The following is a 26718-nucleotide window of genomic DNA, read 5'->3' as shown; positions in this document are numbered from 1 at the left end:
GACACAGTGAATTTCCTTTTCTCTTCTCTTTTTTTTTTTTTTAGTGTTCAAAGCTTCTTTCAGACACAAGCGTTATTCAGTTCTACCCAAGCAAATTTGTCCTTATCACCGACATACTTGATACATTTGGTAAGTACTAGTCCTGTTCATCTTCAATCTAGGAAATACTTTTTTTTTTTTTGCCAGAAGTTGGGTGGTAGTGTTGCTTTAATTTCTGTTGTGGTTTAAGTAGTTGGGTGAAACATGAGGGAGACTAAACGACCGCCCTGCCCCCGCTCATTAACAAGGGTGCCGTTTTTAGAGAATCCTAAATGACCTGTTTTCTAACCTTCTGAAAGGCTAGTGAAGCAAGCAGGTGAAGCATGGGGGAGCTGGGGAGCACACATCCGGTCTAAACCAGCTCCCGTCCCTTGACATGTCACAGTGCCTGGAACTCACTTTGTCAGAACCGAACTTGGCCTCTCTTCCCAGCACCTGCAGTGGGTTTCTGTCCCAGGGAATGATAGGACCATGTGCCCTGTGCCCAAGCTGGAAATGTGAGAATCTTCTCCCCTGCGCCCCATGTCCAATCCATCACCAGGTTCTTCGGTCTCCTGGGTCTCCCTCCACTTTGTCCGTTTTTATCTGTCTTCACTGAACACTGTAGTCCAAGCCACAGTCCTCTCCTGCCTGGACTGATTACGACCGCTCTTGTGAGGTTTCCTGCCATGTCACGGCTGCCCCTTGTCCCATGCTCCCCCCATCAGGCAGAATGGTCTAGACTGAAGAGAAGAACCTGGGGCCCCTCTGGAGACACAGGAGACTTTTGTGCTCTTTGGTGGTCATCAGTGGCCAGAGCATCAAGCCATGCAGCCCTCTAAACTCTATATGATGTTCAGCGGCAACGTTCTCCCCAAGAACTAGCAGACAGAATCATCTTCTGAGAGCCCAACACCTAGCAGATCAGAACAAAGACATTTGCTTTCTTGCCAAGGAGGGACCAGCGGACTCCGAACCCAGCAAGTCTCATCTGAAGTCCATAGAAAAATCTAATATGGCGGAAAACAAAATATCAAGCAGAGACCCCCATTTGCTTCACAGGAGACTGGGGTCTGAGTGTATTAGCTAGAACAAATGATATAAAAAAGGTCCAGCTCCTACTAATCTTGGGAAAAGCGGGTATTTATTGGCTTATGTTGAAAAGTCCAGGAGTAGTTTCTGGATTCAGGAACTCAAACAGTGTGTTGGTATTTTCTGGTACTTGCCTTTGGGGTCTCCTCGTTCTCAAACTCTGCAAGGTGTTCTCCACTTGTATCAGTTCTTCTGCCAGTAGTCCCAGGACAAGGGAAGAGCTTCTTTCTTCCAAGCCTACAACAAAAAGTCCCAGAATTCTGTCTCTTTGGCCTGGTTGGATCACAAGTCAATTTCTGAGTCATTTGTGGTATCTGGTGGGATGAATTAGCAGATTATCCAGCCCTGGGTCACCCCACAGAAGAAAGGTGGTGATGTTGCCAGAAGAAAGGGGGGTGGGAGCTAACTGGACCCCAAGAAGAGATGGCCTGGCTGAGTGATGGCCAATCAGGGTCAGGTGGCCCGGGCACTCTACTGAGTGCCAAGGATGTATCAGCAAGAAGAGACAAAAATCCTCACTTTTGGGGGCTTATGTTCTGGTAAAAGGGGATTTACAAAACAAGTAAGTAAACCCAATTGTATGTTAGATGATGATCAGCACTGTGGAGGGAAAAAACAAAACAGAGGAGGGTAAGGGGTGGAGGAGACTGTGGTTTTAGATAAGGTGGTCATAGGAGGCCCTGCTGAGATGTTGCTATTTGAGCAAGTGCTTGAAGGAGAGGAGAGATGAGCCGCATGCTCTCTGGGGGAGGGAGAGTGCAGCCACGTTAGGCCGAGGACAGCGGGTGCAAAGTCCCTGGGGTAGGAGCGTGCCTGGCAGGTTTGAAGAGGCTGGGGTGGCTGGAGGGGGTGTGCAGGGTGGTGGCTCAGCAGCTGACATGGCTGGAGGTCCTGGTGGGCCTTGAGGGCCATTGGAAGGACTTGGGCTTTTACGCTGAGGACATAAGGAACCACTGAGAGTGTTAAGGCGAGCAGGGATGTGATGATTTAAGTTTTATTGGCTGCTTGTTGAGACTGTCGGGCGGAGGTGGGTCAGGGAGCGTGGCTAGCACTTCAAGTGGGAGGCTGGGGAGATGGCAGAGATGGAGAAAATGAATGGATTTGCAGAATGGATGGGTGAGTTAGGCTCTCAGAATAGATACCCAGTCATATGCCCTTCGGGCCTTGACTTGTCCTCATGCGCAGCTTGCCTTCAGCAGCGAGGACATCAGTCAGGGAGAGAGGTCCGTGGTTGTGTCTGGTTCTCCTGACAGTTCTGTTTCTCATGGTGGGTTAACACACCAGCCTTCTGGTTTCCCTAACCTGCCTCCTGCAAGTTTCTTCTGCATGAGTCAGCATTCTGAGTGAGACTAGCACGGGGACGCCGATGGATTGGCTTCTAACCTACAAGCCTGGCCAGATCCGGACATTAACCTTGTGAGAATTTTGGGCAGCCGTTCCGTCAGCCTCTGGTGGCGGCATCCCAGTGCCCTCCTTTGGCAAGCCGGGATATGATGCACATGCCTGTTTTTGCCCTATCCCAGAGATTAGCTGGGCTGAGAATTGGTAACAGCAGTGATAAACCCTCAACAAATAATGTCCTTGGGCCTGACTCTGTTCTGGGTGCTTTAGAGATATTACATCACGTTGTCTTCATCACAACCTGTGAGGTGGGGTCTCTAATGACTCCATTTCACAGGTGAGGGGCCCAAGGCACAGAGAAGTAAATAGCTCGCCCAGGGTCGCAAGGTGGGCAGTGAGCGGCAGGGCTGGGAGTCTGAGTTTTCTCTGTAGTCAAAGACCTGTTTCGTTTCTCTTGTATTTGGCTCACGGGGGGAATGTTGCTCTCCATGAAAATTACAAATGTGTGTACATTTGACCCTGGCAACTTCACCCCTGGGAATTCATCCCATTTGTGATAGCGGAACCCTGGAAACAACCCAAGTGGCCATCACTAGGGGACCATTTAAATAAATGACGGTCCATCTGTACCCCGGAGCATAGGAAGCCCACAAGAAAGAGTGAGGGTGTGCTCTGCGTTCCGGCGTGGAGAGATCTCTGGGGTATATATGTCGTCACGTGAAAAAATCAAGATGCAGAACAGCTGTAGAGTATGTTCTGTTTTGTGTAAGAAAGGAGGAGAAATTAGAATACTTGTTCACATTCCCTTTTATTTGCCTGAAGAAACATTTAGAAGGATGTCCAAGAAATTCAATAGCAGTGGGAGTCCTCAGAGGCCGGCGGGGGCCGTGGGGTGGATGGGGATGGGCCAGAGAGAAACTTGCCTCATACCTTCTACAGCCTTTTTAAAATTTCGAATCAGAGGAATGTTTTTCTTTTTTGAAACCGAACATTCAAATGAGGTACCGGCCTTCGACGTCATTCTCCTTCCTCCACATCTCAGTGGTCTACACTCAAGCGTGAGGACCATGGATTTAGACAAGCACCACGGGTCTCGGAGCTAAAACTTGCCTTGGGCATGGGAATCTCTAAAAACAGTGACAAGCCCCCCTCTTCCCTCTAAACCAGTGGTCCCCAACCTTGGCTAAACACTCGAAGCACCCGGGGCACCTGAAAATAGGCTGCCCTTGTCAGGACCTGTTGTGATTAGTATGGTGCCCTTGTCAGGACCTGTTGTGATTAGTATTCCTCAGGATTGTGAGGCAGCCTGCATCTGCAGGTGCTCAAGGAGACTGTTGTGCTTTGCCCGGAACAAAATGTTTTCACCTTTCACAAAACGGGCGGGAGTCTGCCTTGCTCGGGTGGAAGTTCGGAGCGCCGTGATGCGGCTTGTGTGCATCGTTCTAATGGTGCTCTGTAGGGAGGTGCTTGACTGTAGGTGGGCTGGTGTTTAGTGGTTGACAGGACTGACCGAAGGTGGGAGCATCTTGCTGGGCAGGGTTGTGGGACACGGCCCTGAGCATGTGCAGATGGGAAGATGCATGCTGGACTTCGAGGGGGATTTCACCGGAGGCACCGAGCACAGAGCTGGGCTCTGGAGTCTCTCGGCCCACGTCCCCTGCCTGTGTGTCCTGTTCCAGAGTCATGTGCATCTGACCAAGAAACACTTGGTTTCTTCCCCTGTAAAATGGGCATAATAGATCCTGCCTCTGGGGGTTCCTGGAGGGAATTAAGAGAATAGGAAGCATATAACGTTTTTCCTCTTCTAAGAGTTTGCTGGCAGGATCATGTAAGCAACTTTGAAAGTACCTGGTGCAAAGTTAGTGCTCAGAGAATTATTTATCTATTTTAGTGTTCTTGATTTGTAAGACAGTCGGGAAAGGAAATAAATCTAGGATCAGGTATTATTTCTCAAGACTGTTGTCCACTAACCTAACAAAGGAAAAAATAATACTCACCAAACTCGTTTGGCCAAAAATGATTTTGTAGTTGAAGGCCCCTTAGCATATGAAGGTACACTATACACGTTGTGGTTTTAGAGGGATGGCAGGCTTTTTGTGGAGCAAGTAAAGGCGTTTTGTGCTCTTAAGTCTAGTCTATGTACCATAGGAGGTGAGAGGTGACCAGCATGGCTTGCTGTGTGATGGCCCACGGTAAAAATTATATGCAGTCCCAGTGCTGTGTTCTGTGGTCCTCAAGAGGAGGCCCATCATGGCCCCAGATGTGGCTGCCACGGGAGCCCATGGCCGCAGGTAAGGAAAGCACTTCCGGCCAGGAGGAAAAAGGCAGGTGGCTTTGAGAACTGGGGTTTATTCCCTGAGGCTTCCTGGGAGCTTCTCAATTGAACTGATGGTGTAGAGCAGGGGTTTTCATCCTCGGCTGCACACCTGGGGAGCTTTAAAAACACTCCCAATGGTCAAGCTGGACCCCAGATCATTTCTGTCAGAACCTTTGGGGACAGACACAGACACCAGCCTATTTTCAGGCGCCCCGGGTGCTTCGAGTGTTTAGCCGAGGTTGGGGACCACTGGTTTAGAGGGAAGAGGGGGGGCTTGTCACTGTTTTTAGAGATTCCCATGCCCAAGGCAAGTTTTAGCTCCGAGACCCATGGTGCTTGTCTAAATCCATGGTCCTCACGCTTGAGTGTAGACAAGAATTCCCTAGCTAAGGTTATTCAAAATTCATATTCCTAGTCCTCACCCTCCAAAATACTATTTTTCACTAGCTCTGAGGTGGGCCCCAGGAATGTGCCTTTTCAACAGGTTTCTTCATGTGATTGTAACGTAAGTAGTCCACACTGGGAGAGGCACCTAGATGGCTTCCTGCCCTTCGTCCTAGCCTTGTGTCATTTCTTGGTGAAGTCATTTGACTTCACATTCTTAGAACTTCCTGTCTCTTTTTCCATGTGAGGACCGGTTGTGTGCTTCTTTGCTTCCCCGAATGATGGGGTTATGGGGAAAAAAAAAAATAACGCAAGAGCTCAGGGAAATACTTTTGACATTAAAGGTGATTTGGAAGGCTCCAGGAAAGGAATAGAACTATAATTTTTATCCCTTTGATGTTGATAGTATTTTCTAAAATAACACAGAATAAATAAAACTTTTAGTCCTAGATTAAGGGGTGGTTTGTGGCCGAAGTCTACCCTGTCCACTTGTTTTTGTAAGTCAAGTTTTATTATTGTTATTGGAACACGACCGACCACATCCATTTGCTTATACATTGTCTGTGATTGCTTTTGAGCTACAGTAGCAGATTTGAGTCTTTGCAGCAGTGACCTATGACCCACATCACCTAAAATACGTTTGTTTATGCATCTAGCAAATACTGAGCGTCCACGGTGTGCCAGGCACTGATCTTAGTACTGGGGATATATCCGTGAGCAAAACAGACCCAAATTTCTACCCTGTAGCACTTGCTAGTTGAATCTCAAATTTCGATGCTTCTGGGCACCAGGCAGATCACATAAATGAGTGCCCCAGACCGTTGCTGAGAGACAGCATGGTGGAAGCTGGGACAGACTGGGTGGTATATATGCCATTTGAAGAGTCAGCTACCAATTTGTTGTAGCTCATTGTTTTTTTTTTTTTTTTTTTTTTTTTAAAGAGACTTTTCTAAGATTTATTTATTTGAGAGCACAAGCAGGGGGAGCAGCAGGCAGAGGGAGAGGGAGAAGCAGGCTCCCCGCTGAGCAGGGAGCCCGATGCGGGCTCGATCCCAGGACCCTGGGATCACGACCTGAGCTGAAAGCAGATGCTTAACTGACCGAGCCACCAGGCGCCCCTGTCATAGCTCATTTTTATCCTGTAGGGATATGGGCCATTTTTGGCACATCATTTGTGAAGAAGCAGGAAATCGGGTTTTTCACATGAACGAAAGTTTTTAACCTGTTGGCAACTAATTAAAAAAAAAATGTTAAAGCACTTTGTGGGCCTTTGTGTTGTGGGCCAAACAAAATGGATCCCTGGCTGGATTCCACCCACAGGCTGCCCATCTGCAGCCTCTGGCTTAGAAGCACAACATGGATGATTCGCTGATGAGTGAATGGAGGTGCCTGAGGTCCCCTTGGCCCTAAGTTTCCCTCTCTAAGGGGAGAAGGATGACTTCCCTGCCTCGCAGAAAGTAAAAGTCCCTGCGCTTTATTAAAAACAGAAACAAAAGAAACACGGCTTAAATTTGTCCCACTAGGTGGCAGCATACCATCACAAGTTAAAGTGCTCTGGGCCACGCCGGCTCTGTCCCTAATTAACAAACGTTTATTTAGTGTTCACTCCTGAAGAGCGGGATGCTAACACCATCTGTCCTTTTCTCCCCAGGAAAGCTCGTGTATGAGCGCATCTTCTCCATGTGTGTGGATAACCGCAGCGTCTTACCAGGTAATGTCAGAGCTGTTCTACTGGTTTCGTTCTGCCCTGGAGTTGTGATTAGTATGGTTTCTATCAAGTCAGGATTTATGGAGACTCAGTAAGATTTATTTTGTTTTTGGTGTGTTAAAAGTAGAAGAAACACCTTTGTAGATTTCTGATCGTCTCAGTTTTCTAAAAAAAAACATTAGAAGGTTTTCAAATGGCCTGGCTAAGAATTTGGGCAAGTCCTTGGAATCCAGGAAAATAAAAAGATACTGCAACTAGATTCAGCTGACCTTTTATACCAACTTAAATTCCTCCACTGCCTGACATTTTTTTCCTGTATCTGTCTCCTGAGAAGCAAATAGCAGAAACCAACTTTATATATACTAAAGAACAATGTCAAAGAAATCGATAACAGATACTTTGCATTTACAGTCTGTGCTTAAGTGATGTGTGCATTAAATTTATTGCCAATCCATTTTAAATTCTCAGGGGGTTAAAATGGGACAGCTTGATTATGAATCTGTTGTAACATAAATGGTGACGATTTGTCTGGCAACATGGAACTCTCAGCAGCGGCTTCTCTTACCTCTTGTCCCTCCTTTCAAGTTTCTAGAGCTGCTGTAAGGAAACGTTCTCATCCATACAAGTTACCACAACAAGCTTGCTCCCACTGCTCCTGTTCTCAGCCAAATGATGGCATCGGCAACCGTAACCCATAATTGACCTGTTCACTTATTCATTAATTCTTTCATCCATCTCTGTATCTGTTATTTTAAAAACGATTTAATACAGCTATTTCTCAGAGACAGGACTCCACCGACCTTTTGGGCTGGAAGAGTCATCTGGCGTCAGATGAGCAAACCCATGGGGGACGAGCCAAGGACTTGCCTTCGGCCCTGTCACCAGCTAGTGGGAGCCTTGCTCTTAAGCTGGATCTGTGCCGTCCAACATGGCGGCCAACATGGGTCATGTGGGGCACTTGAGATCTGGTCAGTCCAAATGGAGGGTGTGCTGTGTGTATAAAAATACATCGGATTCAGAGACTTAATAGAAACAAAAGACCATGAAGTATCTCACCGATGATTTTTAAAACTGATTGCATGTTGAAATGACATTTTGGGTGAATTGGGTTAAATAAGGCATTTTATTAAAATTTCACTTGTTTTAAGCTTTGCGCAGTGGCAGTATCGTAGCCAGTGAGGTTTATCCGAGGCGCGATTATTGCTAATTAAAATTTCACTTGTTTCAGTCTCTTTGAACGTGGCTCACGTGGTATTTCTATTGGTTGGTGCTGCTCTAGATCCTCCCCTACACCACATCACATCCGTGATGTTATTAACCACTCCTCGCATGTTCTAAGGCATCTCAAGATTGGGAGGCAGTGAGCCTGGAGAGGTAGGCAGAGGCCAGCTTGAGTGCAAAGGCCTTCTCTGTCAGCTTTAAGGATTTGGGAAGTCTAGGTGCACCTATTTAATTTAAACTTGCCAACTTGTGTGCCATACAAGTAAGCAGCAGTAAATGCTCGTCTATAAGCAGAATTAAACCCAAATAGGTGTTTTTTGTGGCTACAACAGTATTCTTTTTATTTTTAAGTAATCTCTACACCCAATATGGGTCTTGAACTCCTAACCCTAAGATCAAGAGTCGCATGCTCCACTGACTGAGCCAGCCAGGTGCCCCTACAACAGCATTTTTCCCCAAAAATATTTATTTACTTTAGAGAGGACAGCAGAGGGAGGGGAAGAGGGAGAGAGAGAGAGAGAGTGCGAGAATCTCAAGCAGACTCCCCACTGAGCACAGAACCTGACTTGGGGCTTGATCTCATGACCCTGAGATCGTGACCTGAGCCGAAGTCAAGAGCCACCCAGGCGCCCCTCCAACAGCATTTTTTAACATGCTTTTTAATACACAGTCTGCTACTTCATATTGTTGTACACCTAACCACATAAGAATATTTGTTACCTGTCTAACCCCCAGAGGCCTTTGAGATTATATCTACTGCAATGATTTTCCTTCCTCCCAATTTTCACTAAGGATACAAATAATATTTTAGAGCCAGTTAAGGAAAAATTACTAACAACCTCCTATCTAAACTATAAAAGTTCAAGATAAAAGACTATTTTCGTATTCATTTCCAGACCTTGTCTAAATTTATTAATTAGCACTTTGATCACGGAAACTCTTCCTTCCCCAAAATACCTTTTTTTTTTTTTTTTTTTACCTCGAGCGATGCAAATCAGGCTTTTGTTCTTCTTGAAAATAATTTAATTTTTTTTTCTTTCAGTGAAAATCTTCATCTGCACGTAGTGTTTTCTGGTTCCAAGAACCTGAGAGGGAAAAGGGCAAATTTCTCTCAAAAATGTCAGTGATTTGGGGGATGTCTCTTAACAATAATTATGAAGAAAGCTTTTGAAATTGACTGTGTGGAATTCTGCCTAAAGAGATTATGTACAGAGAGGAATCTGGTGGCATGTGTACTCATTCTTTCCAGTTGAATCAAGTTCTGACTGGTGAATTTAATTTTTGAGCCCTTCACCTTCAGGAATTTGAACTGAGGCATGCATACCTATTTTATGAGTTTAGAAGGATACCGGTGTCCTTTGGGGTCATGGAAAGTACATACTACTGTATGTGGTAGTTTTTCCCTACCATTTCTTAATCCAGCCTATGTGTGGAGAGACCATCTACTCTAAGTGATAAAGTAACTTTATTTCCATCTTGGGAGAAAGAACTTGGGTTTGTCGTGTTGCGGTTGTCGTCAACTGTGGGCATTCCCATCTTCGGTTTCTCCCTGTGGCTGATGTAGGCTGCATCTGGATAAGCAGTGTCCTTAATTGACCTGGCCTTTGAGGCGCGTGCTAAGATGACATCCCTATATGCGCTGTTATGTAAAGAGACCTCTCGCTCATAGGGTAGAGACTTGGCAGAGGAAAGAGAGCTAGACTCACTGGTCTCCTCCCTCCTCCTAAAATATCCACAGAAGTTCAGGGTTGAAAAAAGAAGCACCATAAAAGAAAAATAAGTGGGAATAGAAGGAAGAATCTTTGCTTTTTGTTACGTTGAAGTCTCCGAATTAATTTCCACATTCTGAATTCATTCTCCGTGTAAGCAGCCTAAGTGCTGAGGTATAAATCATGTCATGTAAGGCCATTGCTCTGCCCAGAACCCTTCAGGGAGTTTCTGTTGCACCTAGAAAAACTCTCCAGCTCCTTGCCAAGGCTACAGCCCTCTATGACTTGGCGTGCAGTGCCTGCTTCTCTCCTTCCTGCTTACCCCATTGGCTTGCTTTTTCTCTTCTTTGACCAGAGATAATATCTGCCTCAGGACCTTTGCACTTGATGTTTCCTCTTCCTGGAATACATTTCCTCCACATCTAAGTATGGCTGGCTCCTTTTTGCAATTCAGGGCTCAGCTCAAATGCCACCTCTGCCAGAGTCTTTGGGGACCACCCTGTCTAATGAAAATGCACCCCCAAAGTCACTGTCTAATCTAATACTTAGTTTTATATCTTTCATAGTGTTGGCTATTACTGGATATTACCTGATTTGTTTGCTTGCTTGCTTATTCTTTTTGCTGTTTATTATGTTTTTCCCTCTGCTGGAATATAAGCTTCATGAGGACAGGGTCTGTCTTGTGTATTATTATCTCTTCAGAGCCTAGAATACTACTTTTAGTTGGTTCTTAAAACATCTGTGTTGAGCAAATGAAGTATATCTTACATAGGCAGGTAAGATTTACTTTGCTACAAGATTTTAATTAGTTAATTTTTTAGTTTTTGAGTAAGCTCTACGCCCATCATGGGGCTTCAACTCACGAACCCAAGATGAAGAGTTGCGTGCTCTACTGACCGAGTCAGCCAGGTGCCCCACTTTGCTACAGGATTTTCAAGTCCTCCCTTAACATGGTTTTCTCTTAAATGATCTCTTGAGCTGGAAGGAAAGCCTGAAGCGTTTGTATTGGCATGTGCAGGTTATTGTATAGCTTGCAGGCGATGTGGACACCCAGGACAGCTTGCCTTTCTGTGTCCCCGGGGTCTCCCACGTCCAACCATGGGCTTCAGCAGATAAGGCTCTTGTCAGGGCTGGTGGGTTATAGCTTACAGTGATGCCAGCTCTCTTCTGAATCTCCATTCTCTCATCGGTAGAGTGAGGGGTTTTATTAGATGATCTCAGAGACTTATTTTTGCTTTTGGGTTTCAGGTCCCATGATTCAGTCCTATGAAGGGAAATTAATCCCACCCGTCCTTTTTCCACCAGGCACGATTGACAAATGAATTTAAGAATAACCCTTATCTTTTCCTGTCTGGATCTCTTGGAACTTGGGAAAAAAAAAATTACTTTTAAGTGCACGGGTTTAGGGCAGGAAATGGGAAATGGTAGTTTCCCTTCCCTTTGGAACTGGCAAGTGAATAGTTCTTGAATGAATGAAGCGCATTCCATAACATCCAAAAATAGATAAATACTTGAGATTGCAATTCCAAAATATCTGCAATTGTGATTAGTGACTGTTCTCTGCTAGGAAGTACCTGGAGGTTTATCTTTTTGCTGATTGCTTTGGAATTTCGATCACCTTAATTGTGTGCCACCAAGTTGCAGAAAGCAGAATCAGGGATGAAAAATGACTCTGTGCACAACAAAGATGAGGACAGCAAGCTAGAATTCGTTTGTTGTCTTCTAAAGCGATTAACTTCTCCCTTTTTGATTTTTTTTTTTTTTAATTTTAAGTAAACTGTGCCACACGTGGGGCTCGAACTCATGACCCTGCGATCAAGAGTTGCATGCTCTACCGACTGAGCCAGTCAGGCGCCCTGCTTTGTGATTGAATGCCAGAAGTATAAAGCACATCCATCGGTGGGGTGGGAATCTAATATGTGGAAATGATTTAGAAGAAATCATTTCTATGTGAGAGTTCCACAATGGCCTTGTTGGTGATGAGTTTGGGGGGGGGGTGGTGTTGATTGTTGTTCTCATTGTTCCATACGCTCTTCCATTCCTTATTAAGATGCCTGTCAAGACCAGGCTTGGGTGCCGGGGCCAGAAAACTCAGAATAACAATGAAAAGGTCAGGGCTGGTGGGGCAGCCAGCCTAGGGCCAGGGATCCTGACTTCTGTCCTGTTGCTCTCACAATTCAAGGTCGGTGATTCTGGTTCCAGCATCATGTCCAGCTGGGTTGAATTGCAGCTCTGACTTTTGCTTGCTGTGTGCCCTAACTACCTCTGTGCCTTGGTCTCTGCATCTGTCAGAGTAAAGTAAAGCTCAGGTCATGATCTCAGGGTCCTGGAATTGAGCCCTGCGTTGAGCTGCCCACTCAGCAGGGAGTCTGCTCCTCCCTCTCCTTTTCCCTCTGCCCCTCCCTGTCCCCCCCCCCCCCGCTCATGCTCTCTCTCGCCCACTCTCTCTCTCTCTCTAATAAATAAATAAAATTAAAAAAAAAAAAGTATGTACTGTGGAGGGATGTTGTGGGGATGAGGTGACTTGATGTCTATAAAGCACTCTGAGCAGCACTTGGAAAGCCTCGTATGTAAGCTTTCACTGTCACCAGTTGTTTCCTAATAATATTAATACTTGGAAGGAAAGACCTAGAAGAACTGGGGAGGCCACCCCTTCTTGTCCATTGTAACGTTCTCCTATCTCAGGACCCGTAGCAGCTATAACAGATCCTGATGGGTATTGTTTTTGTATTTCAGATCACTTCTCTCCAGAGAATGTAAATGACACGGCCAAAGAAACATGCTTAAATTGGTTTTTCAAGATTGCTTCCATCAGGGAACTCATTCCAAGATTGTATCCTTTTTTTTTTGGTCTGATGATTTTAAAGATAGGCTGAAAGAGTTGCACCATTAATGGAAGCCATGTGATGGGATGCCCTGAAATTCCTGTTGAAAATTTGGTCCTGTTACGGTTGCTAGCTTGAAAATCCGGGGCCAGCCGCATTGTCAAAGCCTTTGGACTCCTCTCTCCCCAAATAGTGTTCTGTTTTCTTTCTTTGAATATGATGCCATGTACCAGACTTTTGTTTCCTAGAGGAACATTCCCACATTAATTCTCTCAATTAAAATGCTTCATTTTTATGTGTTTTCTCTGGTTCCAAAAACTTGAAAGGAGCAGGGTCAGGCTTCTCAGCACGGATGCCAGTTTTGGAGAACAGAGAGTTTGACTTATACACAAATGAATCTTGGTTATCTAAAGTTCATTCTCTCCCCATAAAGCCTCGATGGGAAATGCTCAAAACACAGTTTAAACTTCAGCAAGCAACTGTGAATCAGCATGTAATTTTTTTCCCAAAATGTATTTTAAATAAGTATGAAATCTTGAAAACCAACTATGGAAACCACGGGCTGTTAGCTAATGCAATTCTCTGGGCTGGTGAGAGCCATTGTGGTTCCGTGTCCGGAAGTCATGCTAAGTTCTGCTCGTGAGTGGTCTCGTCTCTTTGCCATAGGGAACAGGCCATCTGGAAAATGTCTTCCTTAACAGGATGTTTTTGTAGTTATGTGGAAGCATCCATCCTGAAGTGTAACAAGTTCCTCTCCAAAACGTAAGGCTCTTCTTCAATGTCTAGAACCATAACATTTTCAAGAAATATCTCTCTCTCTCTCTCTCTCTCTCTCTCTCTCACACACACACACACACACACACACACACACGGCAGTGTGATAGCTATCATTCATTGGGGTACCTAGCATGTAGCAGATCTGGTGCTAAGCATCTTCTGTGCATTTTCTCCTCTGATCTAACTGGAAACTTGGTTAGGTAGAGATACCATTATAATTCCTATTTGATGGAGAAGAAAACTCAAGCTAGGAGAAGGTGGTTGAGTGGTTCATGGAAGAATCCTCGCTTTGCCTTTAGTAGCTGTGTGGTCTTGGCAAGTTATGAAGCATCTCTGACCCTCAGTTTCCTCTTCTGTGAACGAGGCCATAAAAAGAGGTCGGTGAGGGTTTGTCGAGAGCACTGCCTGCCACCCAGTGGGCCTGTGCTCAGTATTTGCTGATGCTGCTGAAGGTGGTGATGAAGATGCTGTCAGAAGCAAAAGCCTTTGCCCCTGAGCCCCATGCTACTCTTGGGCCTTGTTTTGAGAGTAGTTTCCAGGGCTGGGAGAAACCAGATCTGTTTTCTGCAGAGCCAACAAAACGCTAGGTCATGTTGAATAGCCTGTAGGTAATAAACTCCCTGAAGCCAGGGGCCAACTCCTGGTGCTTCATAGCGAAGTCGTTTTATTGGGTTTAGAATGTGTACCAAATATACTTGATTTGGATCTAAGGGTGTCTGGGGTATTTTTTAGGGATAACATGAACTGGTTTTCAGAATTAATTGTTTCTTAATGCCCCGAAAAGAAATTATTTTGCCTCACCATTTGGGAAGGATAATGCCTGAGGCAGAGGCAAGTCCCATGTTGCAGGAGAAATAAATCAGTCACAGTTCACATTGATGGGAGATCGCTGATGCCAGCCTGAGGTGCCAGGAGTTGGGTGCCAGGAAGGAGTGGGGCAGAGGACAGTAAGTCAGTGCCAGAGGAATATAGACATGGCAAGAACATTGAGAAGATCAAGGAGTGATCAGCAGATGGAAAATAACTGGGGGACAAAAACCGTTAAACCAATAAAATAAATATGATCTCAAATGGGCAAAAAAGGAAAGGTTAGACCCCAGCACCGTGCAAATGGTAAAGATGATAGAAGCCATTCAATGAGTGAATTGTGTCCAGAGAGAAAGACTTTTGTTACATTGCCTTAGAAAAATGCCAACTTTGGCCTTGGTTTGTCTCTGAACCTTGATTCTTTTTGCACCCCCCTACATTGAGGAAGTGTAGCTTTATCTTCATGTTAAAAATAAAAGAACAGAGAGTGCTCACATCGGGTGTAATGCCGCCCTCTTTTCGTTCCTAACAGGGGGATTTCAGAATGTCTGCCCCGGCTGACGTGCATGATTCGCGGGATCGGAGACCCGCTCGTGTCCGTGTACGCCAGAGCCTATCTGTGCCGGGTAGGTGGCGTCGGGTCCCCGTGCGCTCACAGACGCCCGTCTCCTTCACGTAGGCTTCTCCTGCCTGGCACCTCACAAGTCACTACAAGAAGGACTTCATTAGCTGCTAATTTTAGAACACGGCTCTTCTACGGAAAGCAGAGCTGTAGGATTTCTTCTAAAAATTAATTTTAAAGTAGGCCCACTTACCATCACTCTAATTAGGGGGCGTCTAAGGTCATCTTCATACAAATGAACTGGTTTTCAGAATTAATTGTTTCTCTAGTTCTTGCTGGGAGGGAGGCTCCCAAGGCCTCTTGGCTGATAGGCTGCTTTTCATTGACTCGAAATCGCCTTTCATTTTGTCTTGGATCGGGTTGTTTTATTAGTTTCTCTGTCCCCGCATTCAAGAGTTGGTGCAGGGTGCGAGTTGGTGGGGGCTGTCGGGCAGGGCGAGGTGCCGCTGCAATGACAGTGTCGGGGTCCGTGCAGCCCAGCCACGGAGGGCTCCCGGCCTCTCTCTCTAGCTGCTCAGACTGGGGAGGTGGCCCTGGTTGTAGATCACTTAGCCTTTTTCTCTCTCAAAGCACCATGAAGCTTCTATTTCAAACTTTTTCATTTATGAAAAATGCAACCCATGGAGAGTTTCTGGTTAATTCTTCTTCAGCTCCCATGGGGGCTTTGCCCTGGAAGTCGTCCTTGCTAGTCCCGTCAGCATTCTTCACCTCAAAGGAGGGCTTAATGCCCCTGTTTTGTAGGGTCCTGATGAACTGCAGACTTCCTTGAGGACAAAGCTACAGGGCCTCCCCCAGCCCTTGCCAGTGATCATTCATATTTGTAAATCAGAAGGCGAGAACCGGTAGCCTTTGATTGACTTTACGTGACATCTAGCAAGTGACAGAAGCCCTATGGTGTCAATGTCACAAAGAAATCAGAGAGTCAGCGCCCTCAGAGTGAATAGCAAACATCCTTATGAAGGACACTTTTTTTTTTTTTAAGATTTTATTTATTCATTTGAGACACACAGATACAGAGAGAGAGGAAGCACGAGCAGTGGGAGAGGCAGAGGGAGAGGAAGAAGCAGACTCCCTGCTGAGCCAGGAGCCCAACATGGGGCTCAATGTGGGGCTCGATCCCAGGACCCCGGGATCACGACCTGAGCCGAAGGCAGACACCCAACCATCTGAGCCACCCAGGTGCCCCTGAAGGACACTTTTTATAGGTCTGTTCCCTGATACCAGGAAGGAAAGAAAAACCTTTGCACTTGAGGGCAACCTAGTCCCTGTTGGTAACAGAGGCCAGAGTGTTTAGGCCCTGCCATCTGCTTGAAACTTGGGGTGGGTTTTTTCATACAGGAATATCAGGTATGTTTCCTAGAGCTTCAGCTTTGGAATATATTGAAGCATGAATACTCCTCCTGGGTCCGTGTTTGCTAAGGGCCTACTGTGTGCAGAACACTGTTGGGTCCTGTGGGGGAGATGCAAGGATATTGTCATTTGCATATTTGTGTTCCACAGCCTTTCCCCTCATCGGACATAGCACATTATTCGATTCCCCAGTTGGATAATAGAGTAATAAAAGACTTAGAGTCATTGTGTGTATTAATGAGGTTGATTCTGGTTATTGAAGAGAAATCAAAAAGGTGGAAATGTGCATTCTTTGCAGACCTGTTCAGTTGTAAAGTTGGAAGTAAGTCACACGGGTTAGGGAAAAGATCCTGTTTCTGGCGTATAAAATGGCACATGGTAACTTTAAACTTTGGTGACAATGAACCCATCCCAAGAAGACTGGTGATAAAATGCAGTCTGTCTCTGGAAATCATTTTTGTCAACCCAGGCTTTGCATCAATTGCCCGGGTTGGGTAGCTACTAAGTCTCTTGACATGAAAGAATAAGAGACAGTCTGTGCGTTCTTTTAGTTGCAAGCGGCAGAAACTCAGTTCATACTATTTTAAGCAAAAAGGAGGGTTATTGGCTTGTGTGTCTAAAGAATCTAGGGGTAGCGCAGGCATGGCTAGATCCAGGGTCTTCAGAGTGTTGTCAAGAACTGTGCTCTCCTTCGTCACTCAGCTCGGCTCTCCTCTGTGTTGACTTCATTCTGTGGCTTATTCAGCAGCCCCAGGCTCCCATCCTCCTAACTGAATCCCAGTGGAAGGAGAACCTTAGAAGTGCCAGCCAGAGTCTTAGGGCTCTCAATGAGCCATTTTGGGTTACTTGCCCATCCATATAGACTGTGGCCATGGGATGCGCTATGCCCACTGAACAGGCCTGGGTCGTGTGCCCACTCCTGGACCTCAGGGTGGGGTGGATCCGGCTCCTCCACAGACCTCATGGTCTGAGAGGGAGGTGTGCTTCCCCAAATACAAATCCAACTTGCTGATACCAGAAATAGGAAATGCATGCCAGGCAGGCGGAAACAGCAGATGGAAATCATGAGCTACTACCCTTGCTACTCTGGGTAGAAATCTTTTAGACCCAAGCGGATTTCCAAGCTGCTCATTTGTCTTGATGGAAAGAAAGAAATAAAACACAGAAAAGCAGTGAGTGGGCAGGGTGTGGGGGGAGCTCAAAGCTGTTTATTAAAGGAAAGTATGATTAACTCCTCTGTTAAGTCACGGCCTCTTCAGCTCATCACCATTGCTTGTCCACTGGGCCTTCCTTTGCTGTCTCCTAACAGATAATTATTGTCTCTTCTACGATATGATTAAGTGGAAGGAAAGACAATAGAACACAGTAGAACTGTGTTCTGACATTTGTTGTTAGTTTTGTTTTTTTTTTTTTAATCTACTGCTTGTCCTTGAAAACATCCTCAACAGCCATGGAGCTGCCCTTGGAATTTAGCGCCCCAATGGATCTCGCATAATTCTTCTCAGAGGAATTCTTCACAGTGTGTAAAAAAACATCATTATCGTTAATCTTCATGACCTCAAGTAGGGGGAGGTGAGTGGCAGAAATCTGTCCCCATTTGAAGAAATCAGGTCCCAGAGAAGCACCTTCTCCTACAACGTTGTTTTTGTGCTAAAGCAGCAACTTGGAATTGAGGTCTGAGGGGCTCAGTTTAAAGAACATGATGCTTTTGTTTTGTTTTGAACACATGAAACACATGAACTCCCCTCCATAGCTCATACCTTCATTTTTCCATCCAGCCTCAGGGCTCTGGCTGCCTTCTCTAGGATTAGCACATTTTTTTCGGCTGGCAATGTTACAGTCTGTTTTTTAAACAATGAATGCGGGAGCAAGTGGTTTATAGCATTGTTACGCTTCACGCTCGTATTGTATAAAATTGCTTAAAATACATTAAAAACTTGTCTGCTTCCATGATTGCCCAGCGAAGAATGAATCTGTATATTTTAACAATGCAACAGTGAAGTCCCAGCTGACTCTCTTCTGTACCAGAGTCTTTTTTGCTTCATTTAATAAAAGTGCAGCCACATGTGTGTTTATCATTTTTTTTTGAGGGCAAGAGAATACTGTATACACAATCTTTTTTTTTTAAAGATTTTATTTTTTATATATTTGACAGAGAGAGAGAGACAGCAAGGAGGGAACACAAGCAGGGGGAGTGGGAGAGGGAGAAGCAGGCTTCCTGCTGAGCAGGGAGCCCGATGCGGGGCTCGATCTCAGGATGCTGGGATCATGACCTGAGCCGAAGGCAGACGCTTAATGACTGAGCCACCCAGGCGCCCCAGCATACACAGTCTTACGAGTACATTCTTCCTTTGTGCCATATTGATTTGTTCTCTTGGTCATCTGTTCAGAAATACGTTCATTACCTTTGGGAAATTGCAAAGATGATTACTGCAAATGTTGCCTTTTTTTTTTTTTCATTAAAAATAGCTTCTGTGGTTTTTCTTATAAAAGCATCTATGCTTCTTGAATAAGAAAACAGATAAGGAAAAAGAATAAAAACTTTCTGGACTTCTCTGTGCCTACGTTTATTTCCATGTATGTTTTTAATTTATAACAACGACATCCTACCGTATATATTCTTTGCAACCTGTTTTTCCATAGTTAAGGTAGTTTATTTTGTTTGGCTCCAGGTGGGAATGGAAGTGGCTCCACATCTCAAAGAAAGCCTGAATAAGAACTTTTTTGACTTCCTCCTCACATTCAAACAGGTAAGAGAACACTGGCAGAACAGCTCATTGACATAACAGTTACACAATCGTGAATTCACAAAACCCAGTTGGATTTCCAAGTTGAGATTGCCTTAAAGCCCTTTAAATGTGTAAACCCTCGAAAATTACACTCGGGTCTGTTACAGACAATTAAAATGTGTTGATTGTACTGAAAAAGCAGAGAGAATTAATATGCATGTGTTAACAGGAAATGTCTCCGGTTGATCAGCCTTTCTTCCTCACATCTGCGGGCTCCATTTTTATCAGGTTATTTCTTTGCACAGCGCACATTCCCAAAACAGCTCAGCCTGGGGACATGGGAAACTTTCTGTGTGTTTTTTCTAGTTTAAAAAAAAAAACAACTGAGAAACCAGGCTATTTCTCTCGGGGCCATCCAAATGCTTACAAGTATGCACAGTCTGCGAGTTACATGCTCTTCATTTATTATTATTCCCTTCCTTTTCTGAGTGTTTATTTGGTCTCCTGTAGATTCATGGGGATACGGTCCAGAACCAGCTGGTGGTCCAGGGAGTGGAGCTGCCATCCTACCTGCCCTTGTACTCGCCTGCTATGGACTGGATCTTCCAGTGCATCTCCTACCATGCCCCCGAGGTAACTGCAGCGTGGCGTCAGCGTGAAGTTCACACGGAGGAGAAATGCTGGGGCTCCGCGCTCTTCCATATTGGGTTGTAATGACCTCTCCATCTATGTGCCCGGTCACGTCAATAGGGTCTTTCTGTAACAGCGACAACCATACTGATGCTAGCCACCCAATCCACAGGGCTCGCTGTGGTGGCTGGTCCTGTGCACAGTGCTTCTCCTAGATTGTTTTGTTACCAGGGCTGGAGGGAGGCTCAGCCAGGGCAGACAGACACCTCTGACAGGTCACGGAGCTCGAAGGTGGTGGTGACTGGGCATACACTGTGCAGTGTGGCTCCAGGGCTGGTGGGTTTCATCACCTCTTCACTAACCTTCATGACCCCCTCTCGTGTTTGTGATAATCTAAGAAGTCGGGAGAGCGGATAATAGTTGCCCTATTTTACAGAGGGAAAGTGAAACTCAGGTGTGTGATTGCGTTGATAAGATTTTTTTTCTGTTCTGTTTTTTTTTTAAGATTTTATTATTTATTTGAGAGAGAGAGAGAATAAGCGGAGGGAGAGGGAGAAGCAGACTCCCGGCTAAGCAGGGAGCCCCAGTGCAGGGCTCAATCCTAGGACCCTGAGATCATGACCTGACCTGAAGGGAGACACTTAACTGACTAAACCCTCTTTTTTTTTTGGTCTAATTGAAGCATTGTTAGGAATTAAACTACAGTTGGAATCATAGCAGAAATACTTTTTTCTTACCCAAGCCTGAGAAGTAGAACATCAGTTCCGGTTGGCATAATAACCACCATGATAGATGAAGCTTCTTCAACAGATGGTTCAGAATTTATCCTTTGGGGAGGAAGGAAAGGGGTCTTGCTACAAAACAAGGATGCATAGTGCAGAGCAAAATTCAGGTACGCCTGCCTTTTCCCAGAGGCTGTAAACATATTTGCACCCTAAAGAAAGAGAAAAAAGGACATGACTTTGACTAAGCACTCCCACTTTTTTTTTTTAATTTTTTTTATTGTTATGTTAATCCCCATACATTACATCATTAGTTTTAGATATAGTGTTCCATGATTCATTGTTTGTGCATAACACCCAGTGCTCCATGCAGAACGTGCCCTCCTCAATACCCATCACCAGGCTAACCCATCCTCCCACACCCCTCCCCTCTAGAACCCTCAGTTTGTTTTTCAGAGTCCATCGTCTCTCATGGTTCTTCTCCCCCTCCGATTTCCCCCCCTTCATTCTTCCCCTCCTGCTACATTCTTCTTCTTCTTTTTTTCTTTCTTAACATATATTGCATTATTTGTTTCAGAGGTACAGATCTGAGATTCAACAGTCTTGCACAATTCACAGCGCTTACCAGAACACATATCCTCCCCAGTGTCCATCACCCAGTCACCCCATCCCTCCCACCCCACCCTCCACTCCAGCAACCCTCAGTTTGTTTCCTGAGATTAAGAATTCCTCATATCAGTGAGGTCATATGATACCTGTCTTTCTCTGTTTGACTTATTTCGCTCAGCATAATACCCTCCAGTTCCATCCACGTTGTTGCAAATGGCAAGATCTCATTCCTTTTGATGGCTGCATAATATTCCATTGTATATATATACCACATCTTCTTTATCCATTCATCTGTTGATGGACATCTTGGCTCTTTCCACAGTTTGGCTATTGTGGACATTGCTGCTATAAACATCGGGGTGCATGTACTCTTTCAGGTCCCTACTTTTGTATCTTTGGGGTAAATACCCAGGAGAAGCACTCCCACTTTTAAGAATATCATGTAGAGGGGCACCTGGGTGGCTCAGTCGGTGGAGCGTCTGCCTTCGGCTCAGGTCATGATCCCGGGGTCTTGGGATTGAGCCCCACGTCGGGCTTCTTGCTCTGCGGGGGGGGCCTGCTTCTCCCTCTGCCTCTGCTCATGTGCTCTCTCTCTCAAATAAATAAATAAAATCTTAAAAAAAAAAAAAGAATATCCCGTAGACATAATTGGACAAGTGCGTAAAGATGCACGCGCACACACGTACATACAGATGTGTGGATTGTTGGGGCTGGCCCAGCATCAGAAGCAGCCATCACAAGGGGATTGGGTAGATCGTGGAATCCTTATAGATTCAGTGGAATGTGACGGGGCCCACTTACAATGATGGAGGACCACGATGTGCATACGGACCTAAGGGTGCTCACAATAATTGGTGAGTCACAAAAGGAGGTTACACACCTTGCTGTGTGTGTCCTCAGTGGTAGCGTGGCCTCGTGTTCAAGTGTGGGCCCTGGAGTCGGAATGCCTGGGTTTGATTCCCAGATCCATTGCTTACAGCTGTCGGGACAGAGGCCCAGCCAAGTCCCTAACCACTCTGAGCCTTTTTTCTTCATCTGTGAAATGGGAGCTTTAATTCTTGTTTTTTGGTTTTTTTGCACGGGTCGCGTAGGACGATCCGTTTGCGTTGCTTGGTGGAGTGCCCCACACATAGTACTGGGGTGTTTGTTGTGTTGTCGGGATTGCAAACGAGATTTTTATATCTGCGTGCGAGAACTGAGGAGGAGGTATGTCAAAATATCACTGGAAGGTGAGATTTTGCATCATCTTCACTTAGGTTTCTTGGCCTACCGGTAGCTTCTAACTTTCCAACCGAATGTGGTGCTTTCCTTACATTTTAGTTTTCCCAAATCCTAAAGTATGAGGGGAAAAATAGGAGCATCTTATATTTCAGGTGACTTTTTTTTTTTTTTAACCATTAAGTTGATTTTATTTTTTTATTTTTTTTTCTTAAAGATTTTATTTATTTATTTGAGAGAGAGAGTGAGAGAGAGAGAGAGAGCACAAGAGGGGGGAGCGGGAGAGGGAGAAGCAGACTCCCCGCTGAGCAGGGAGCCCGATGCGGGACTCGATCCCGGGGACTCCAGGATCATGACCTGAGCCGAAGGCAGTCGCTTAACCAACTGAGCCACCCAGGCGCCCTAACCATTAAGTTGATTTTAAATCAAGTCAATATGAATGGAAGATTGGAAGGTCTTCAGGAGTCTCAGCAACCATATGGTGGCCCAGGCTCCCGGGGAGAAGGGGCACGAGCCTGAGTGTAGAAAGAGAGCCTCCCGGCCTGTTCAGCTGAGTGACTGAAACATAGGAGCAGGATTGACGTGTTTGAAAATGGGAACACTTAGGTTTTTTTCTCCTTAACAAACGGCCAAATTGGATTAAAACAAAAGGTACCTGTCATAAGGCATTCTTCCTTTTATTTTAAGCACCAGTAATCTCAAAGGATGGCAGAAGCTGGGAATAGAGCTTTCCCGGGGAGTAAAACTCTAGGAAATCATTACTGAGCCAGAAGAAGTGATTAAAAAAATTAGGTCACCTGAATAATAATAAACTCTGATTCTTGGGGCACTTAAATAAGGAACTTGCAGTGTCTCATTAAAAAAATGTTAATCATTTTCAAAATGCAGAAGAATCCATGTCCGGGTAGAAGGTGGTGTTGAAAATGGGTGTGTCTGATGCCTAAAAACTCTCTTGAGTGGCTGGGATGTGTCACCTGGGGAGTAAGGCTGTGCCTCCCAAGCAGGGGATTGTCTGTCTGGCTACGGCCGCTGGTAATATACAGGACAGGCAGGCAAGATGAGGGGAAAGGAGAAAAGCCTTCAGCTACGAATATCTGTCATAGGAAATTTCAGATTGAAATTGAAATCCCAAATCCCCAGGAAAAAAAAAAATCAGGGAGTGATTATTCAGAAAGGCTCTTTTGTTGTTGTTTGAAGACAGGATTTTTTCTTTCCCCCTTATACAACTAAAATAAAATGATAATAAGTAAAAAATGGATTTATGCCCTGAATTTCAGGCACATCCTGTACAGGAAAAAGGTAACCATTTCACAAGATCTGGTTTTGGGTGGTGAAAACAGATCCCTTGGTAAGCTTCTCAGCATTTCAGCAGCTTTTCGTTTGTTGGGGGTGGCATGGAAGGTGTAGAAGGAAAAAGGCCTGGTCCTGGACACGAGTGGTGAGTCTCGTCTGACAGGGAATCCCGTGTGGTCCTTTACGAAGCCCGAGAGGTGCAGGTTGTAAATGTTGGGTGAGTGAAGAGGCAGGTGCACTAGTAGAGGCTGGGGTGGGCAGTTGGGCAGACCTGGGTTCAGACTATGGCTGTGTTGCCTTGGGCTACTTGATGTCTTTTACCAGCTGTAAAATGGGGCTAATGAAAGAAGCTTCCTTGAAGGACTGTCATGGAGTGACTGTGATACTGTCCATCTGTGCGTGGCCAAGGGATGGGGGCACCAGGCAAAGGGGGTGGCTGCCATCCTTATGTTTGGACTCACTGAAGCAGATGGGGTCTGGGTTGACTTGAAAGTGCGGAAATAAGCGGGGGTCGGGGTGGGGGAGGGGGGAGGTAGGGCCGAGGGAAGGGACTGAGGCAAGTAAGAGGCATAATAAGGAGACCAGCCTTACTGGAGGAGAGGGAGAAATTAGGCTGGCTGGTGTGGAACAGCTTACAGAGGTTGTTGAACATAACGTGGTGGAGATCAGGCAGCTCTTGGAGATTTTTGATCAGGAGAACGATTTGAAACAAGCGGTACTTGAAGATCAAACTGGCAGAAGCAGACAGATCAGAAAAAGGAGAAGAGTTGGTAGCTGTGGGAAAAAAAATGAGACAGAATGGATAGGAGAGAATTTCCTAATCAGAAAACATTTATTAATAAAAATACATACTCAGGGGCGCCTGGGTGGCTCAGTGGGTTGAGCATCCGACTCTTGATTTCAGCTCAGGTCATGATCTTGGGGTCCTGGGATCGCCCCCATTGGGCTCTGTGCTCAGTGGGAAGTCTGCTTGGGATTCTCCCTCTCCCTCTGCCCCTCCCCCTGCTCACGTGCTCAGTCTCTCTCGCTCTCTCCCTCTTTCCCTCTCTCTCCCTCCCTCTCTTTAAAATAAACAAATTAAAAAAATGTATTCATATTTAGAAAAGATAGAAAAGTGAAAAGGCAAAAAACAGCCACCTAAAATCCTGCTATATTAACATTTTGATAGGTTTCCGTATTAATATTTCTCTGTCCACTCTGGCTTTCGCTCTGTACTTTTGTTTTATAGATGAGGATTTTTGTATGTGTAATTTTATGGTGCTTTTCCCTCACTTAATGTTAAAACGAATACCTGTTGTTAAGGAAGTTCTCTGACCCTCAGTCACGTCAGGAAGTGACATCAGCGTCGGGTTTGTTGGGTGTGAGGAATGGAGGAGGGAGGTGAGTCAGAGATGCTAAGCTTTAGAGCGCTTCACACAATCACCTCTTTCTGAGGCTCCCTGGGGGCCAAGCCCTGTTTTAGTTCCTTTAGTTGGGCCACCTTACTTCATTCTCAGCTTCCCTAGGCTAGGTATCATTGTCATCCCCATTTTATAGATGAGGCACCTGAGGCTCACAACTTGCTAAGGTCACACAACTGGAAAGAGTCAAAGCCATATAGCCATGTTGGCGGTAACTGTGAACCCAGCAGATGTGTTCTCTAAACTCCTCAACTCTTTCTTTCTAGATAACTCTTGTTAGTGGTTACACTTAAGGAGGGACTTAAAGGCCCTAACAAATCGACTCATGGGACTGTTACCTAGTGGGCAAACTATGAGTTGCACTTTAAATATTCTAAAATGTGGGGCACCTGGGTGGCTCAGTCAGTTAAGCATCTGACTTTGGCTCAGGTCATGATCCGGGGGTCCTGGGATGGAGCCCTGCATCAGGCTCCCTACTCAGTGGGGAGTCTGTTCGTCCATTTCCCCCAGCTCGTGCTCTCACTATCTTTGTCTCTTAAATAAATAAATAAAATCTTTAAAATAAATAAATAAATAAATATTCTAAAATGTGAGGCTGGTAATGCCAATCTAAGACTAGCCTTAGCCATTGCTGAATCCCTCTGATGCGTATAGGTGTATCATTTTCGTTCTTTTGAATTAGGAAAAAAAGTTCCCAGTGAAAGAGAAATGATGAAAAATTTAAAAATTTCTCCTTTTAATGCCTGGAGTATAGGATTTCTTTTTATTCACATTGAAATATTTTCTTTGAGACTTGAGCATATCAAGTCTGGACTGGAGGGAAGGGGCATATGATTTTGCCCACCCTTTACGTGTTTGCTTCATTTAGAAAAATGAGGAAAATATACACATATCACTTAATTCTCTCTCTCTGTTTTGTTTTGTTTGTTTGTTTTTATGAAGCAGTACTTGTAAACACTGATTGGAAGGTTATACAGTAAAAGCAGGAATACAAATCTGGGAGCACTCTGAGCCGCATATGAGTCCATCTCAGTTTAGAAAGCAGAAGTGCGGTGTCAGCCCAACTTCTTTAGCTTTTCCTACACTTTTGAAGTACGTAAATAACCCCCATCTGGAGATAACCTTAAAGATCCAGTTAAATACGGTGGTGGTTATAGAAATCCGTGTATGTTAGTGAAATGTCACAAAGACATACCCTTCCCCCGTAATAAAGTGTGAATGGAAAACCTGGTGAAATATTCTAGTTAATTGTATTATACCAACATCACTTTCCTGGCTTTGATAACACACTCGAGTTAAATAAGATGTCACCATTGGGGGGAGCTGGGTGACTGGTACCCAGGACCTTTTCTATTATTTTTATAATCTTTTATGAGTCTAATTTCATTCAAAATAAAAAATTTTTAAAAATCTATCAGGAGCAATCTGAACAGTAATGTTATATGCATGGTAGGGATTCCTCAGCCATTAAAAAGAATGAGGCAGATGCATGTGTGTAGTTACGGGAAGAGCAAAGCCCATGCTAGATTCTTGAGTAAAAAAGGCAAGTTGTGGCCCAATATGTATATGACTGTTCATTTTTGTAAGACAAAAAAACCCAAACTGGACTTTTATAATAAAAGCTATATACTCACAAGGTATAAACAAAGGCCTAAGAAGATGAACACTAAAATGTTGACACTGGTGATCACTAGGAAGCAGGAGTTGGGAGGGAAGGCATTTGCATTTTGCTTAACCGCACGGCGGTAGTGTTTGAGAATTTTTTCCATAATAAGCATTTCTTATTTTTATAGTTTTTATTTTATTTTTTATGTTTTTTAAAGGTTTATTAGAAGGTGGGGGGAGGGAGGGGCCGATGGAGAAAGAGAGAGAACCTCAAGCAGACTCTGCGCTGAGCATGGAGCCCCGATATGGGGCTCCATCCCATGACCCTGAGATCATGACCT

The 26718-nt window shown here is 45.0% G+C and overlaps 1 protein-coding gene and 1 pseudogene across 6 annotated transcripts in view; both read left to right on the top strand.

Moving 5' to 3' along the window:
* VPS35L (VPS35 endosomal protein sorting factor like) overlaps positions 1–26718 on the top strand; it is a 114180-nt gene that overhangs the window by 26170 nt on the left and 61292 nt on the right. For all 6 annotated transcript variants that reach the window (XM_036076018.2, XM_036076019.2, XM_036076017.2 and 3 more), the window contains 7 exons: positions 45–129; positions 6804–6863; positions 12527–12623; positions 13330–13377; positions 14732–14825; positions 18844–18921; positions 19411–19533. In XM_036076018.2, the coding sequence (XP_035931911.1) occupies positions 45–129; positions 6804–6863; positions 12527–12623; positions 13330–13377; positions 14732–14825; positions 18844–18921; positions 19411–19533 (585 nt within the window). The remainder of the gene's footprint in view (positions 1–44; positions 130–6803; positions 6864–12526; positions 12624–13329; positions 13378–14731; positions 14826–18843; positions 18922–19410; positions 19534–26718) is intronic.
* Positions 8007–8082, top strand: LOC118525341 (U4 spliceosomal RNA; annotated as a pseudogene).

Source organism: Halichoerus grypus, chromosome 6 (genome assembly GCF_964656455.1).
Source record: "Halichoerus grypus chromosome 6, mHalGry1.hap1.1, whole genome shotgun sequence".
Classification (NCBI taxonomy): domain Eukaryota; kingdom Metazoa; phylum Chordata; class Mammalia; order Carnivora; family Phocidae; genus Halichoerus; species Halichoerus grypus.
The sequence above is the reverse complement of the archived record's forward strand: the minus strand, read 5'-3'. Positions and strand labels throughout refer to the sequence as shown.